This window comes from Pipistrellus hanaki (genome assembly GCF_964339955.1).
Source record: "Pipistrellus hanaki genome assembly, chromosome: 5".
Taxonomy (NCBI): Eukaryota; Metazoa; Chordata; class Mammalia; order Chiroptera; family Vespertilionidae; genus Pipistrellus; species Pipistrellus hanaki.
This window is the reverse complement of record NC_140507.1, coordinates 5366846-5379450: the sequence shown is the minus strand read 5'-3', so window position 1 is coordinate 5379450 and position 12605 is coordinate 5366846. Positions and strand designations below refer to the sequence as shown.

At 53.4% G+C, this 12605-nt stretch overlaps 1 protein-coding gene across 5 annotated transcripts in view; it reads left to right on the top strand.

The window, feature by feature from the left end:
* Positions 1-11845, top strand: part of KCNIP1 (potassium voltage-gated channel interacting protein 1) — a 235381-nt gene extending 223536 nt beyond the window's left edge. For all 5 annotated transcript variants that reach the window (XM_084884021.1, XM_084884024.1, XM_084884022.1 and 2 more), the window contains 7 exons: positions 4661-4785; positions 5495-5564; positions 6646-6716; positions 7575-7682; positions 9112-9216; positions 10280-10342; positions 11024-11845. In XM_084884021.1, the coding sequence (XP_084740147.1) occupies positions 4661-4785; positions 5495-5564; positions 6646-6716; positions 7575-7682; positions 9112-9216; positions 10280-10342; positions 11024-11071 (590 nt within the window). In that variant the 3' untranslated portion in view covers positions 11072-11845. The remainder of the gene's footprint in view (positions 1-4660; positions 4786-5494; positions 5565-6645; positions 6717-7574; positions 7683-9111; positions 9217-10279; positions 10343-11023) is intronic.
* The last annotated feature ends 760 nt before the right edge of the window (positions 11846-12605 follow it).

Sequence of the window (12605 nt, the reverse complement as noted above, 5' to 3'; positions counted from 1 at the left end):
CTCCCGGAGCATCGGATATGCTTTCCTCTCCTGGGCAATAAAGCATACACAAGAGCTCAGCGCCAATTTGTGGCGCCAGAGTAGTAACTGCGGAGAACAAATGACCTGGATTTCCGTGTTCTCTCTGTCCCTGTGGTCTTGACCTCCTAATCGAATCCACGTTTTCTGAGGCTGTTTCCCTTATTACTTTACCTCTTCTTATTGTGTTATATGTATTTCATATAATTGCTTCAATCCCTTTGTGAAACAAAGCGGAACGTGTTAAGCAAACAGTGAGGGAGAGAGCAGGTTCGGTAGACGGAGTGGGGAGAGGTAGGGGAAAGTTAGGAAGCTTTCTGAAATGCCTCCGGGCCCAGGAAGGCGGCATAGCGGGGCATAAGTGAACCAGAAGGGACAGAGGGAGCCCTGGAGGGGACAGCCACTGCTCAGCTCCAGTAAAGGATGGCCTTGTGACAACTTGAGACCGAATCTTCAGATAATCCCATTTCCCAAGGAAAACCAGAAGCCCCTCATCTTTAAATCTTGGCAATTCGTTCCCCCCCAAAAATAAAGCACATGATATAGATAGATAGATAGATAGATGCCAAACAAGACCCATCTTTGGGCTGTGTTCATGCCAAGAGACACCATTGTCTAACCTCAACACTGCATGGGTGGGTACGAAGTCAGGCCCGGAGGCCGCAGGATGGAGAAACTATTTTTCAGTCCAGGCAGAAGGAGATGGTCATGGCCATGGCCATGGTCATGGGCCTGAGAGAGAAGGCGCCTCACCAGGGAGAAGACCTCCTGTTCCTCATGGTCTAAGGGTCTGACATGTACACAGGCCAGAGCTTGCTGGGGGCAGACCCACGGTAAGGCTGGCCACAAGCCCATTTGCCTTTTGTGCTAAAGGCAGCAGAAGCCGCTACAGGGGCACGTGGAAGTGAGATCTGTACCAGAGGCCTGGCCGGCGGGACGCTGGGCCCAGGTCTGCCACCAGCTGTCTGTGACAGCAGACCTGGGGTTCAGGAGAAGCCATTTCATGGCAGAGCAGGGAAGAGATCCCCTGTGCCAGCCCTTCACCTGGGCTATTTATGCACAGTAGATACGGGAACTCACCGAGGCAGTGCATTCTCTCTTCTGAGGGTCCGAAGCTTTCCTCCCGCACTCAGAAGAGCTGTGACCCCCAAAATGGAAGGCCCACTTCTCTGCATCATCTCCTCCAGCCTCTCCTCCTGCGTCCTCTGCAGTTGGTTGTTCAATCCCGTTTCCACCACCCCCAGTGAGAGATGGCGCATCGCTTTGAAGATGCTCCTCCTTAGCGAACTCCTCATGTGTTAGGACAGCCGGCTCCCTGATATTCCCACAGAGAGGGTGATGGTCCCCACTCCCCACCTCACACAGGGCTCAGTCACTTGCGGGCATGAAAACATTTTACAAATGAACAGCACTCGACAAACAGAAGGTTTTTCTAACTCGTTGTTGTTGTGTAGCCATCATAGTTTGAAGTCTCTGTGTTAATTTTCTACCATCCAAGCTCAGTCTGACTTGGGAACTTGCTCATCGTTGTTTTTAATGACAAAAATAATAACAACAAGCGACGTTTGTCCTCGGAGACTCTGAACGAACCTCCGAAGAAACCATCACACAGGCTCCCCGCCTAGCAGTGCTGTTTCCCCTTCCTCCACCCAGGGCCTCCCAGGGGCCTGCAGGAGGGGCGCACACACCGCTGAGGCCCCTTCCCAAGCTTCCGCAGCGGACCCGTCAGGAGGCGCCCGAGGAAAGGGAGGAGAGAGCTGGAGTGAGACCCGGGAATGCCTCCCCCTCCAAAGGGGCCGCAAGTGCAGGCACATTAGTCGTTCCCATTCGCATGTCACGCACAGACTTCTGTGCAGGTGTATGCGGGCTGGACTGCTGTGTAGACTCGAGTTCTTACTAATTAACAGTAAGAAAACCGAGAGCCTCGCATGCCCGTGTGCAGGTTGCACCCCAGCATCTCGAGTCCAGAGACATGGATTTCCTTCCATGACAGCTGTCACTCAGCCTGACCAGGAGAGGGTGGCAGGGAAGGAAAACAAAACAAAAGCTCTGCAGGCAGCCGCTACCCGAATATTCAGGTGTTACACAGCCCGTTTCATATGGGAATGGGTCCCGCTGCCCAGACAGCCAACTAACCATTTGTTAATAAAGGCCAGTTCTACCTTAATGGGTTTCATAGTTGATATTTCAATAATTACTTAGTGCATTTTTAATAAAGGGGATGGCAAGCAAGTGCAGTTTCTGAATCAGACTCTCTCAGGACTCCTGCAAAGAGAGTTCTCTGACTCGGGAGGAATTCCTTCAGGAGCTCGATACAAAGAAGACAATCTTGTGAGAATAGCTTTTAAGCTTTTAGGTAAGATAAACGGGGAGAAGTGTACTAGACACCTTCAAAAACACACCATTTCTCCCAAACATACATTAGTATCCTCCTTACATTTTAACATAACTTTTACCTCTTTTCAATGCTAAATATCTGTGCGTTTCATAATTGATTTTTAGAGACAGGGGAATGGAGAGAGAAAGAGAGAGAGTAGAGATCCATCCATCGATCGGCTGCCTCCTGCATCCCCTGCTGGGGAACAAGCCCGCAACCGGGGCATGAGCCCTGACCAGGAATCAAACCTTATAGGAGGACACTCCAAACCACTGAGCAACACCAGCCATGGCTCTCTGTACAGTTTTAGATAAAATTGCAATTGAATCTAGTGCCAGGCAATTTAATGCAACAATTTGATTTGTATTTTAAAATGAGGTAAAGAAAATAGGAGCATTTTGAATTAGATTCATGGGGGGGGGGGGGTTGTTTGTTTGTAATTGCCTCTTGTTAGCTACAGACATAATGACAATTAAAGGCTCTGTAAGAGTTACCAGGAAATTGGCTGTTGTCTGAACAGACGATCTTATTTATGTTGATTAACCTGTCCTGCTCCCAAGCAGGATAAGCTGATATGTATTGCCCAGCCCATAAGGAAGATGAGGACAAGGAATTGTCACCCAATTCCTCGGCCTCTCCCTTGACGACCCAGCCAAACGCCCATTCCTTTGGGGGAAGGTGCAAGATTCAAACTCCTCTTGAAATCAAAGCACCAAAAGGAAAAGTGGTGCAAAGAGGCAGACGCTGACTAGAGCGATGCCCCAGAGCCAGAGTAACGCACCGCCCACTGGTTCTCTCTCGCCCTCCTCACCCCCTGAGGCCGCGGGATGTGACAAGGCCGGTGTCCGTTCCCTGCAGCCTGCCCACCTCGCCACCATTCTCGCCAGCCCAGATGTGCAGCCATTGCAGTTCGATATATGGATTTGGTAACGTCTGCTGACAACAGTGGGCAGGAAAGGTTAGATGGTAATTGATTCCTGATTGGAGTCAATTCACAGAAAGCGTTGTGGCAGGGCCCGGAGGAGAACACTCACTCCCCCCGCGGGGATGGTAAGACGGTGAAAGTTCCGCCTGCTTGGGTTTTGTGATCCTTCAGGAGGAGGCGGGCAGAGTTCTCGCTTTAATTGACGGACACCATTTCCATCACTCGTGCAAGATGAGATGGCATTGTGGTTAAGCTGCCACTTACAACAGCGGTTTTGAGAGCCCTCCGATGCGTTAGAAGCTTTCATTTATGTAAAGTAGCTCCCTTTTCAGTCCTGTTCCCATATGTCAGGCTAGCTAGGAAATATTACAAAATGATACTGTGAAACACATTCCTATTTTTAAATTTATATTCATGCTATCATTTGAACTTTTTGCTAGATCGTGCTAGCCTTTCTCTCATTGTCCCAAATGGTGAGAGTTTACTCCATGCTTTTATATATTATTTTTAATTGATTTCATAGAGGAAGGGGGAAGGAGAGAGATAGAAACATCAATGATGAGAGAGAACCATCGATCAGCTGCCTCCTGCGCGCCCCACACTGGGAATCCAGCCATTAACCTGGGCCTGGCCCTGACCAGGAATGAAGCATGGCCTCCTGGTTCATAGGTCAACACTCAACCACTGAGCCACGCCAGGCTAATATATGCTTTTTTATATATATGTTTTATTGATTTTTTTTACATAAAGGAAGGGAAAGGGATAGAGAGTTAGAAATATCGATGAGAGAGAAACATCTGTCAGCTGCCTCCTGCACACCCCCTACTGGGAATGTGCCTGCAACCAAGGTCCATGCCCTTGACCAGAATCGAACCTGGGACCCTTCAGTCCATAGGCTGACGCTCTGTCTACTGAGCCAAACCAGTTAGGGCTGATCTATACCTTTTTGATAGTCTTCTTTCCCTTTGCTGTTTGGAGGGTGCGGATCAATCTGCCCCCTTACCTGTGTCTAGAATATTTAGATGTTCAGTGAGCAGCACATTGGATATGCAAAGAAGTTATTTCAGAAGAAAGAGAAATGTTTTCCTGCGGGCTCCACTCTCAGCCTCACTGGGAACGTGTTTCTCTCCAGCCCCGAGCTCCTCACCTGGTGTCTGACCTAGAGAGGGTGGACGGGTGGCGAGACAGGCAGGGACTGGCAGGGCTCCAGGCAGGAAGGTCCTCCGCGGGGTGGTCCCGGCCTGCGACCCTGTGTCCCAGACCACGACCCTTGAGACAGCCCTGACTGGTCTGATGGTGATCCCCAGGCAGCATCCCAACGCCGTCTCCTCTGGTTCCAGATAAAATTGAGGATGAGCTGGAGATGACCATGGTCTGCCACAGGCCTGAGGGCCTGGAGCAGCTGGAGGCCCAGACGAACTTCACCAAGAGGGAGCTGCAAGTCCTGTATCGAGGCTTCAAAAACGTAAGACACCCCCCCCCCCCCCCCCCCAGAGCCCTGCTCCCAGAGCCTCTGCCCCGGAGCCCTCGCCAGGTCCCCTGGGCTGAGTGAGCTCTCCCAGATGCCCCGGGGCCTGTCCGGAGCTCTCCCGGGGGAGTGGCTACAAAGGGAGGAAGGTCAGTTCTATGAAGGGGACATGAGGCAAGGCCGCCTGGCTAGGAAGGAGGACTCCGGGCGGGGATGGGTTCCAGCCTGAGCATAACCCGTTCACTCTGTGTGGCTGGAGCCTCAGAAACAAGGGGGTTAGGCCAGCTGCTAACCAAGCTGATGGACACTGATACGGAAGCCTGAAAGCCAGCGTGTTCACTTACCGCTTACTTCATTATTGAACCTCATGATAGTCTTGTTGGGAAGATCCTGTGGGGCCCATTTCACAGCTAAGAACACTGAGGGTCAGAGGCCGACTCAAGGTCACAAAGCTTAGAAGGGGCTGAGCCAGGAACCAAGCCCAGGTCCTTCTCATCCAAGTCCACACTCTTCCTCCTCCCAGCCCCATTCTTCTCATCATTTTGCAGAGTGGCTTCGGTCCTGAGGTGGGGCTGCCCCCCCTCCCGGCCCCTCTCTGCCCCTTGTGACCTAGAGATCATAAGGAGCCCCAGACCCCAAGGCTGGCCCAGCCCACTGCCCTGAGGGCAGCCCTCAGACACCCCCGCTGACTGTGTCCTCCCGGCAGGAGTGCCCGAGCGGTGTGGTCAACGAAGAGACATTCAAGCAGATCTACGCACAGTTCTTCCCTCACGGAGGTGAGTCCGACCTTGGCAAAGACTCTGCCTGGCTCCCTTTTCTTTTTTTCTTTTATTGATTTCAGAGAGGCAGAGAGAGATAGAAACATCAATGATGAGAGAGAATATCATTGATCTGCTGCTTCCTGCATGCCCTCCACTGGGGATCAAGCCTGCAACCTGGCATGTGCCCGGACCAGGAATTGAACCGTGACCTCCTGGTTCATAGGTCGATGCTCCACCACTGAGCCACGCCAGCTGGGCCCAGCTCCCTTTCTGAGAAACAGCCTTCCTTTCTCCAAGTTCATGGCCCTGGTACCCGCCTTCTCAGCAACAGGGAGAACTCAGAGCAAGATGCTTCCCTCACACGATGTGGAACTCTCAAAAGTGTCAACAGGAAAGAGCCCTAAAGGGGGCCCCTCTCCGGGAGGGGAGGGGGCAGCAGGGCCACCTCTAAGGCCCAGCACAGCCCTAGGCAGCAGGTGCTCCTCCCGATGTGGCCCAGGGAGGCTACGCCTCGCTCGGGACCACACAGCCGGGGAGCACCGCCCGCAGAAGAGCGTCTCCATCCAGTCACTGTCATTCGTCCACCAAGAACCGCACAGGCCCTAGCCGGTGTGGCTCAGTGCATGGAGTGTCAGCCTGTGGACTGCAGGGTCCCAGGTGTGATTCTGGCCAAGGCCACATGCCTGGGTTGCGGGCTTGATCCCCAGTGAGGGGCGTGCAGGAGGCAGCCAATCAATGATTCTTTCTCATCATTGATGTTTCTATCTCTCTATCCCTCTCCCTTCCTCTTTGAAATCAACAAAAATATATTTTTTTAAAAAAAGAACCACACAGCCAATCAGGGGGTCTTTCTCTGGGGGTGCCTCGGTACAGGGGCAGGGGGCTGTCTCGACTCTCACGAGACTTCGCACCTGAGCCCCAGGAGAGCCAGGCGGGTCCCGGTTCACACCCGGGGGTGTGCCACTCCACAGTGCCTCCTTTGCACCCCCCCCCCCCCCCCCCCGGCATCACCCTCCTCTCTTTCTCGCTGCCCTAAGTGCCCTCAGCCCGCTCTCGGCGCTGCTCCCTCACCTGCCTCTCCTTCTCCGCCTCGCAGATGCCACCACGTACGCCCATTACCTCTTCCACGCCTTCGACACCACCCAGACCGGCTCCGTGAAGTTCGAGGTGCGTGTGTCTCGGGGACTCCCCGGGTCCCCGGCTCCTCTGCTTCTGCATTCACGGGGTGCTGGGGGAAGGGCTGGCTCACCAGATGCCCTGCGTGAAGACAAAACACCTTCATCCATTTAGCAAGCATTTCCTGGAGAGAGAGAGAGAAGCCACACCCGCCCTCCCTCCGGAGCTCGGGGCCTGGAGGGACCAATGGTGACAGCCTGGCAGCCCCCGTGCACACAGTGAGCACACACAAGCTCTGTGCCACGTGCTTCACGTGTGGCAGTTCCCTGAACCCTCACGACAACCCCAGAGCAGGGAGCTATTGTGTATTGCCAGTTGCAGAAGAGGGAAGTAAGGCAAAGAGAGGTCGTGTGCCTTTCGCAAGGTCACACACAAAGGAGGGATTGGAACTCAAGTGGGATGTTCCCAGAGTCCACTCTCTTAGCCACTAGACCAGTGGTCGGCAAACTGCGGCTTGCGAGCCACATGTGGCTCACGAGCCTCGGTTTGCTGAACTGTTGACTTATGAGTTTGCCGACCACTGCACTGGACTATGCCACCACCCACACAATGACCACAGCAGTGGGAGCAGACAGTACCAGGGAGGCTGTTACCTGTGTCTGGAGGTATCCGCATGCACAAAGCTCCATTCCTCCTCAGGGGGGCTCCTCCCTCAATAGTGGGGCAGGGAGGGGAAAAAAAGGGGGGGGGGGCGCTGCTGTTCACTGAGCGTGGCCATATCCTTCCTGGGACAGAGACCATGGGAGACACGATTGTGTCACATCAGTCACAGAGTCAGACCCACAGTCAGAGCTTCACCCCAGCCGACGGCTTGGTGTTACTGTCACTCATGCCTCTTCCCCTTCTCAGGACTTTGTGACCGCTCTGTCGATCCTATTGAGAGGAACCGTCCATGAGAAGCTAAGGTGGACTTTTAACTTGTATGACATCAATAAGGATGGCTACATCAACAAAGAGGTGAGTGGGCTGAGGCCAGGGGCATCAGGGGCCACAGGATGGCATCTCATGAGACAGGAAACAGCCCAGTCACGATGAGGAGGTTGTCCCCGTGAGGAGGGATCTGCTTTGGGCGAACAGAGCTGGTGTCTGGCAAAATGAAGGAGTTCACCTTTGCCCTCCCCATTGCCCTAGGCTGCTCCTTTCCCAGGCGCTACGAAAGGGCCCAATAGATGCATTCATCTTCACTGGCTCACACACATTCAACGTGGACTTCTCAGTGGGTATATGTGGTTTCAGAATAGAGTTCCTCTTCCCAGGGGAACTTGGATTTGAACAGGTTAACAGCCACAGTGAAAGCCAAGAGTTGGAATCATTCTTGCTGTTACCTCCTTGAAGAAAAAAGGGAGATTTGGGGCAAAGGGGAGACCACATCTGGATCCTATGGGCCACAACCTATTTTGCAATAAGCCCGCAGGAGGGGGTGAGACTGGGTGCAGCCATTTCTAAAGAGTTGGTCTGAACCTTCACTGTTGGACGTGTCTGGAGCCTCAGAGTCCATTCTTTGTCTAGTCAGTGAAATTCCCCACGTCCTCCTCAAAACACTTGGGCACCTTTTGTGCCCAGCATCTTGGTTGAAGCTTGGATGTAGCCTCCATAACATCCACTTCCTAAGAGCCAATCCTCACCTCAGCCCTGCAGGGCTCTCTCCAGTGTTTTATTCCTCATTCATTTGGTCATGTCTTTGCCCGACACACATTTGAGGGCTTCCTAGGTGTTCCAGATGCTGAAGATAAATGGGTAAACAACCCCAGCAATGTGAAAACTCTAATATCCCCTACAGCAAAAGTGTTACCTGAATTCCAGCCAGCACATACAATGGAAATCCAGGTGGCCAGCTAACATCACCACGCAAGAGTGACAAGATGGAAAGTGTGTATGGTGCACTGCATTGGAAGAGTCACTTTATAAAGCAGCCTGTATAGAACTCTATCCTGAGTAGCTCAGCTGCAGTCAGCTGTCTACCTTGGCTGCAGCCAGCTGTGGTCAGTGTCACTTGTGGCCACAGGGACAGGTCACCGGGTACCAATCCAGCCACCCAGGAATTAAAGAGTGGGGAGAGGGTCTTCCGGAAATGGAGTGTGGGCTGACGGGTACAGAAACAGGTCCACCCCAACCCCAACATTAGCCCTCACGGAGGGGAACGCTCAAGAAAAGGTAACTACCCAAGAGCTTCTGGAGGCAAAGAGAATTTCCCACTGTCAAATAGATCCCCACTCCCAAAGACCGAGGAGGTGCCCCGCTAGTCTGCGTCCCAATGCCCTCTCGCCAGCTAAAGAAGGTCCTTGTCATCACTCTCATCCCTAAGGGGGGTAAGGAGTCCCACACCGTCACCTAAGAAGAGCTTGGCCTCACGGTTTCCGCACTGTGCCCCCATGTCCCTGTGCAGGAGATGATGGACATCGTCAAGGCCATCTACGACATGATGGGCAAATACACGTATCCCGTGCTCAAGGAGGACACCCCCAGGCAGCACGTGGACGTCTTCTTCCAGGTGAGTGTGCGCACCTGGGCGGGAGCTCCAACTCACCTGAGGCCAGTCAGCCCGCCCCGTCGGAGCAGTGGCTGGTGTCCACCCGCGTCCCACACTCTGTAGGAGACAGAAAGAATGAAAAGGGACGGCTCTCCGGGAATGAATGACCTCTGAAGCAGGCGAGTAGACACTACAGAAGAATAGGGGAAGTACACGTGGTATATATAGTGCACCCTCTAAGTTCCATGAGATTTGAGGGACCCGAGACCACAGGGAAGACGTCATTAAGCCCGTGGGTGCAGGTGGGAAGCCCTGGTATCCAGGGAACTGTGGTGGGTGGATTGTGAGGTCTTGAGGCGGGAGACTTCATCCTTGTTAATCCGTGAGTAGAAGGGGGCCAGGTCCAGAGGCATTTTAGTGAAAAATGCACCTGGTGATGGAATATCAGAGAACGCCAGAGCTCCCGCTAGCCCAGCGGTCGGCAAACTCATTAGTCAACAGAGCCAAATATCAATAGCACAACAATTAAAATTTCTTTTGGGGGCCGAAAACCAACTTCTGTGCATGGGCCACAAAGTTTCCATCGCACTCTATGTGCGCGCCCACGCGTGGTATTTTGTGGAAGAGCCACGCTCAAGGGGCCAAAGAGCCGCACCATGTGGCTCGCGAGCCACAGTTTGCCAACCACAGTGCTAGTCGAATCCTCTCACTTTGCACATGGGAAATGCAGGCTCGCAGAGGCTTAGGGACTCACTCAGGGCCACAGAGTGACAGTGACAGTGACAGTGACAGTGACAGTGACAGTGACAGAAGTAGCAGCTCTCATGTCCGGGCTGGAAGCATCTCGGGAGACACGGTGGGTGTCAGCAGGCGGGTCCGCTGATGAAGTGATGAGAATCTGGGGCATGTCTTTTTATTTTGAGGATGCTCTTGGGGTCAAGTGCTCTCACCAGGCAGGGCCCGGTGGGGTTCTCTGGCCAGTGAAAAACCACCCTCCTCCTCGGGGCAACGTTGGTCCATAAAGGGCACCGTTTGGAATGCAGAATGCCAGGTTCTGTAAAGCGCTTCCTCTCGTGTCTTTCAGAAAATGGACAAAAATAAAGACGGGATCGTGACGTTAGATGAATTTCTCGAATCCTGTCAGGAGGTGAGGAGAGATCTCAGGCCACGTCCCTAAATCGGGGAAGGAAAGCCGGGGAAGGAAAGCCGGGGCTTGGCGACCTGCGGGAGGGAGAGGATGACAAACTGTGACCCCTCGAGTCAGAGCCACTGATCCCAGCGGCAGCAGGTCAGATTCCAACCATCGCCACACCCCGGAATGATCTGCGGTTGGTCTCGGCCAAGCGGGCTGAGCCAGGCAGCCTGAGAGGGGCAGGTCATCCACAAAAAAGCTGCTCTGCAAACACCCATAAGCCAGTGCTGATATTGGATAGGACAAAGATCACATGTAATTCCTAAGCCTGAGTTCAGGAATAACAGGCGTGGGGAAGTGGGCAGTGAGGGCTGCGGCGGGACTCCACTAGGCAACAAGGTTGTCATCTTTCCATGATATTGGGCAGTTCCTGAATGAAAATGGGTCTCATTCCAAAGTTGACTCCTAGGTCCTGAGGCTGTGCAACTCCCAGCCAGATTAGAATGTCCTTTCTTTAATCAGAACGAGGCCATCGTGGTTAATGTTTCTTATAACTATAGCTAGTCCCCGACACTCTATTTCTGCCTTAACACTTATCAGGGTCTTTTCACCCAGGAAACCCGTGCCAGAGGCTGGATCCCCAGGTACGGAGCTCCTCAGGAATGCTAACCATTCCCTCCCCTCCCCCCTCCCCAGGATGACAACATCATGAGGTCCCTCCAGCTGTTCCAAAACGTCATGTAACCACGGACACAGCCATCCGGCTCTCAGAGACACTGTCCCAAACCACCACCCTAACACCTTGACCTGCCCTCCTGACGTCACACTGACTCTGGGACAGAAACACCTGCTGAACTCTCTGCCGAAGACTTTCTGTGGAGCCCAGCGCCCCGTGGCCTGGTCTCTGATGGCCGGCTCTTCCTCCTCCCTCCTCCTGAGAGAGACAAGATGAAATTGGAAGCATGCTCATCTCCTCACACCGCCGCCCCGGGGAAGGCCCCTCTGCCTGAGCTTAGACAGTAGTGCACACGTGTCTGCCTGCGCGCCTCAGCCCTCTGCTTGCAGTGCAGCAGACCTCGGTGTGTCTGGAAGCAAGATGACCTGAGCCGAATGCCCTCCACCCTCTGATGGCCTCCCACACCAATGTGCCTGTTTCCCTTCCTTTGGTGGGAAGAGCGAGCGTTCTTCGGAATGATGTGAATCTACCGTGACTAGCGTGGGAGAGCCAGCCCCTGGCCTGCATAGGGCAGGACTGAGTTGGTGAGCATGGCATTGTCTGACGACCCAAACTGCCCATCCCTTCTGTTCCTGGAGGCAAGGACCGGTAATTCTCTCTCTCTGGCACCTGTGCTGGTAGGACCCATCCCTTAACAGCCCGGAAGGGAGCCGATGCCCAGCGGTCCATGTCTCCACTCCATCTCCTGCTACAGCCCAGCACTGCATGTCCCTTCCAGAAAGCCTGCAAATTGCTGTAATTTTATACCATCTTCTAACCAATAAACAGAATTATTTCTTACACTCTTAATCGTCATGTCTTCCCTGAGTCCTTTGGGCAGGAGAGGTGAGTTGTGAAAAGCAGAGGCCAGTCCACTCACTGGCGCCTCATTATTAGGACTTACTAGGTCCCAAGCAAACATCCAGTTCAGATGTAAATACTGGGGCCACATGCAAATGCATCATCGTGAAGAGGAAACTCTTCTCAGGGCCTCCCTTCCAACAAGCTCGCCCCCACTCCCAAGACCCTCTGCTGTGGAAGATCTGGACCTGCATCAGGAAGATCTAGGCCAGTGGTCGGCAAACCGCGGCTCTCGAGCCACAGGCAGCTCTTTGGCCCCTTGAGTGTGGCTCTTTTACAAAATACCACGGCCTGGGCGAGTCTATTTTGAAGAAGCGGCGTTAGAAGAAGTTTAAGTTTAAAAAAATTTAACTCTCAAGAGAAATTTCAATAGCTGTACTGTTGATATTTGGCTCTGTTGACTCATCAGTTTGCTGACCACTGGGTGAGGCCGTACGCTATGGCTGCACATCACCATCACCTGGGGCGTGAAAAGTGCTAACACCTGCTGCCCCCCTCCCCCCCCCATGCAGGCCAATTGACGTAGACTCTCTGAGGGTGGGGCTAGGCAGCAGGAAGCTTTCAGAGCTAAGAGCTGATTGAACGGTGCATCCAGAGGTAAGATGAGGAAGTGACCACACCCAATAGGAGCCCTTCCCCTGACCCCCCCCCCTGTTAAAAAATTGGGTCTGGATCCCAAGGCACAACACCTGTAGCCTTCCT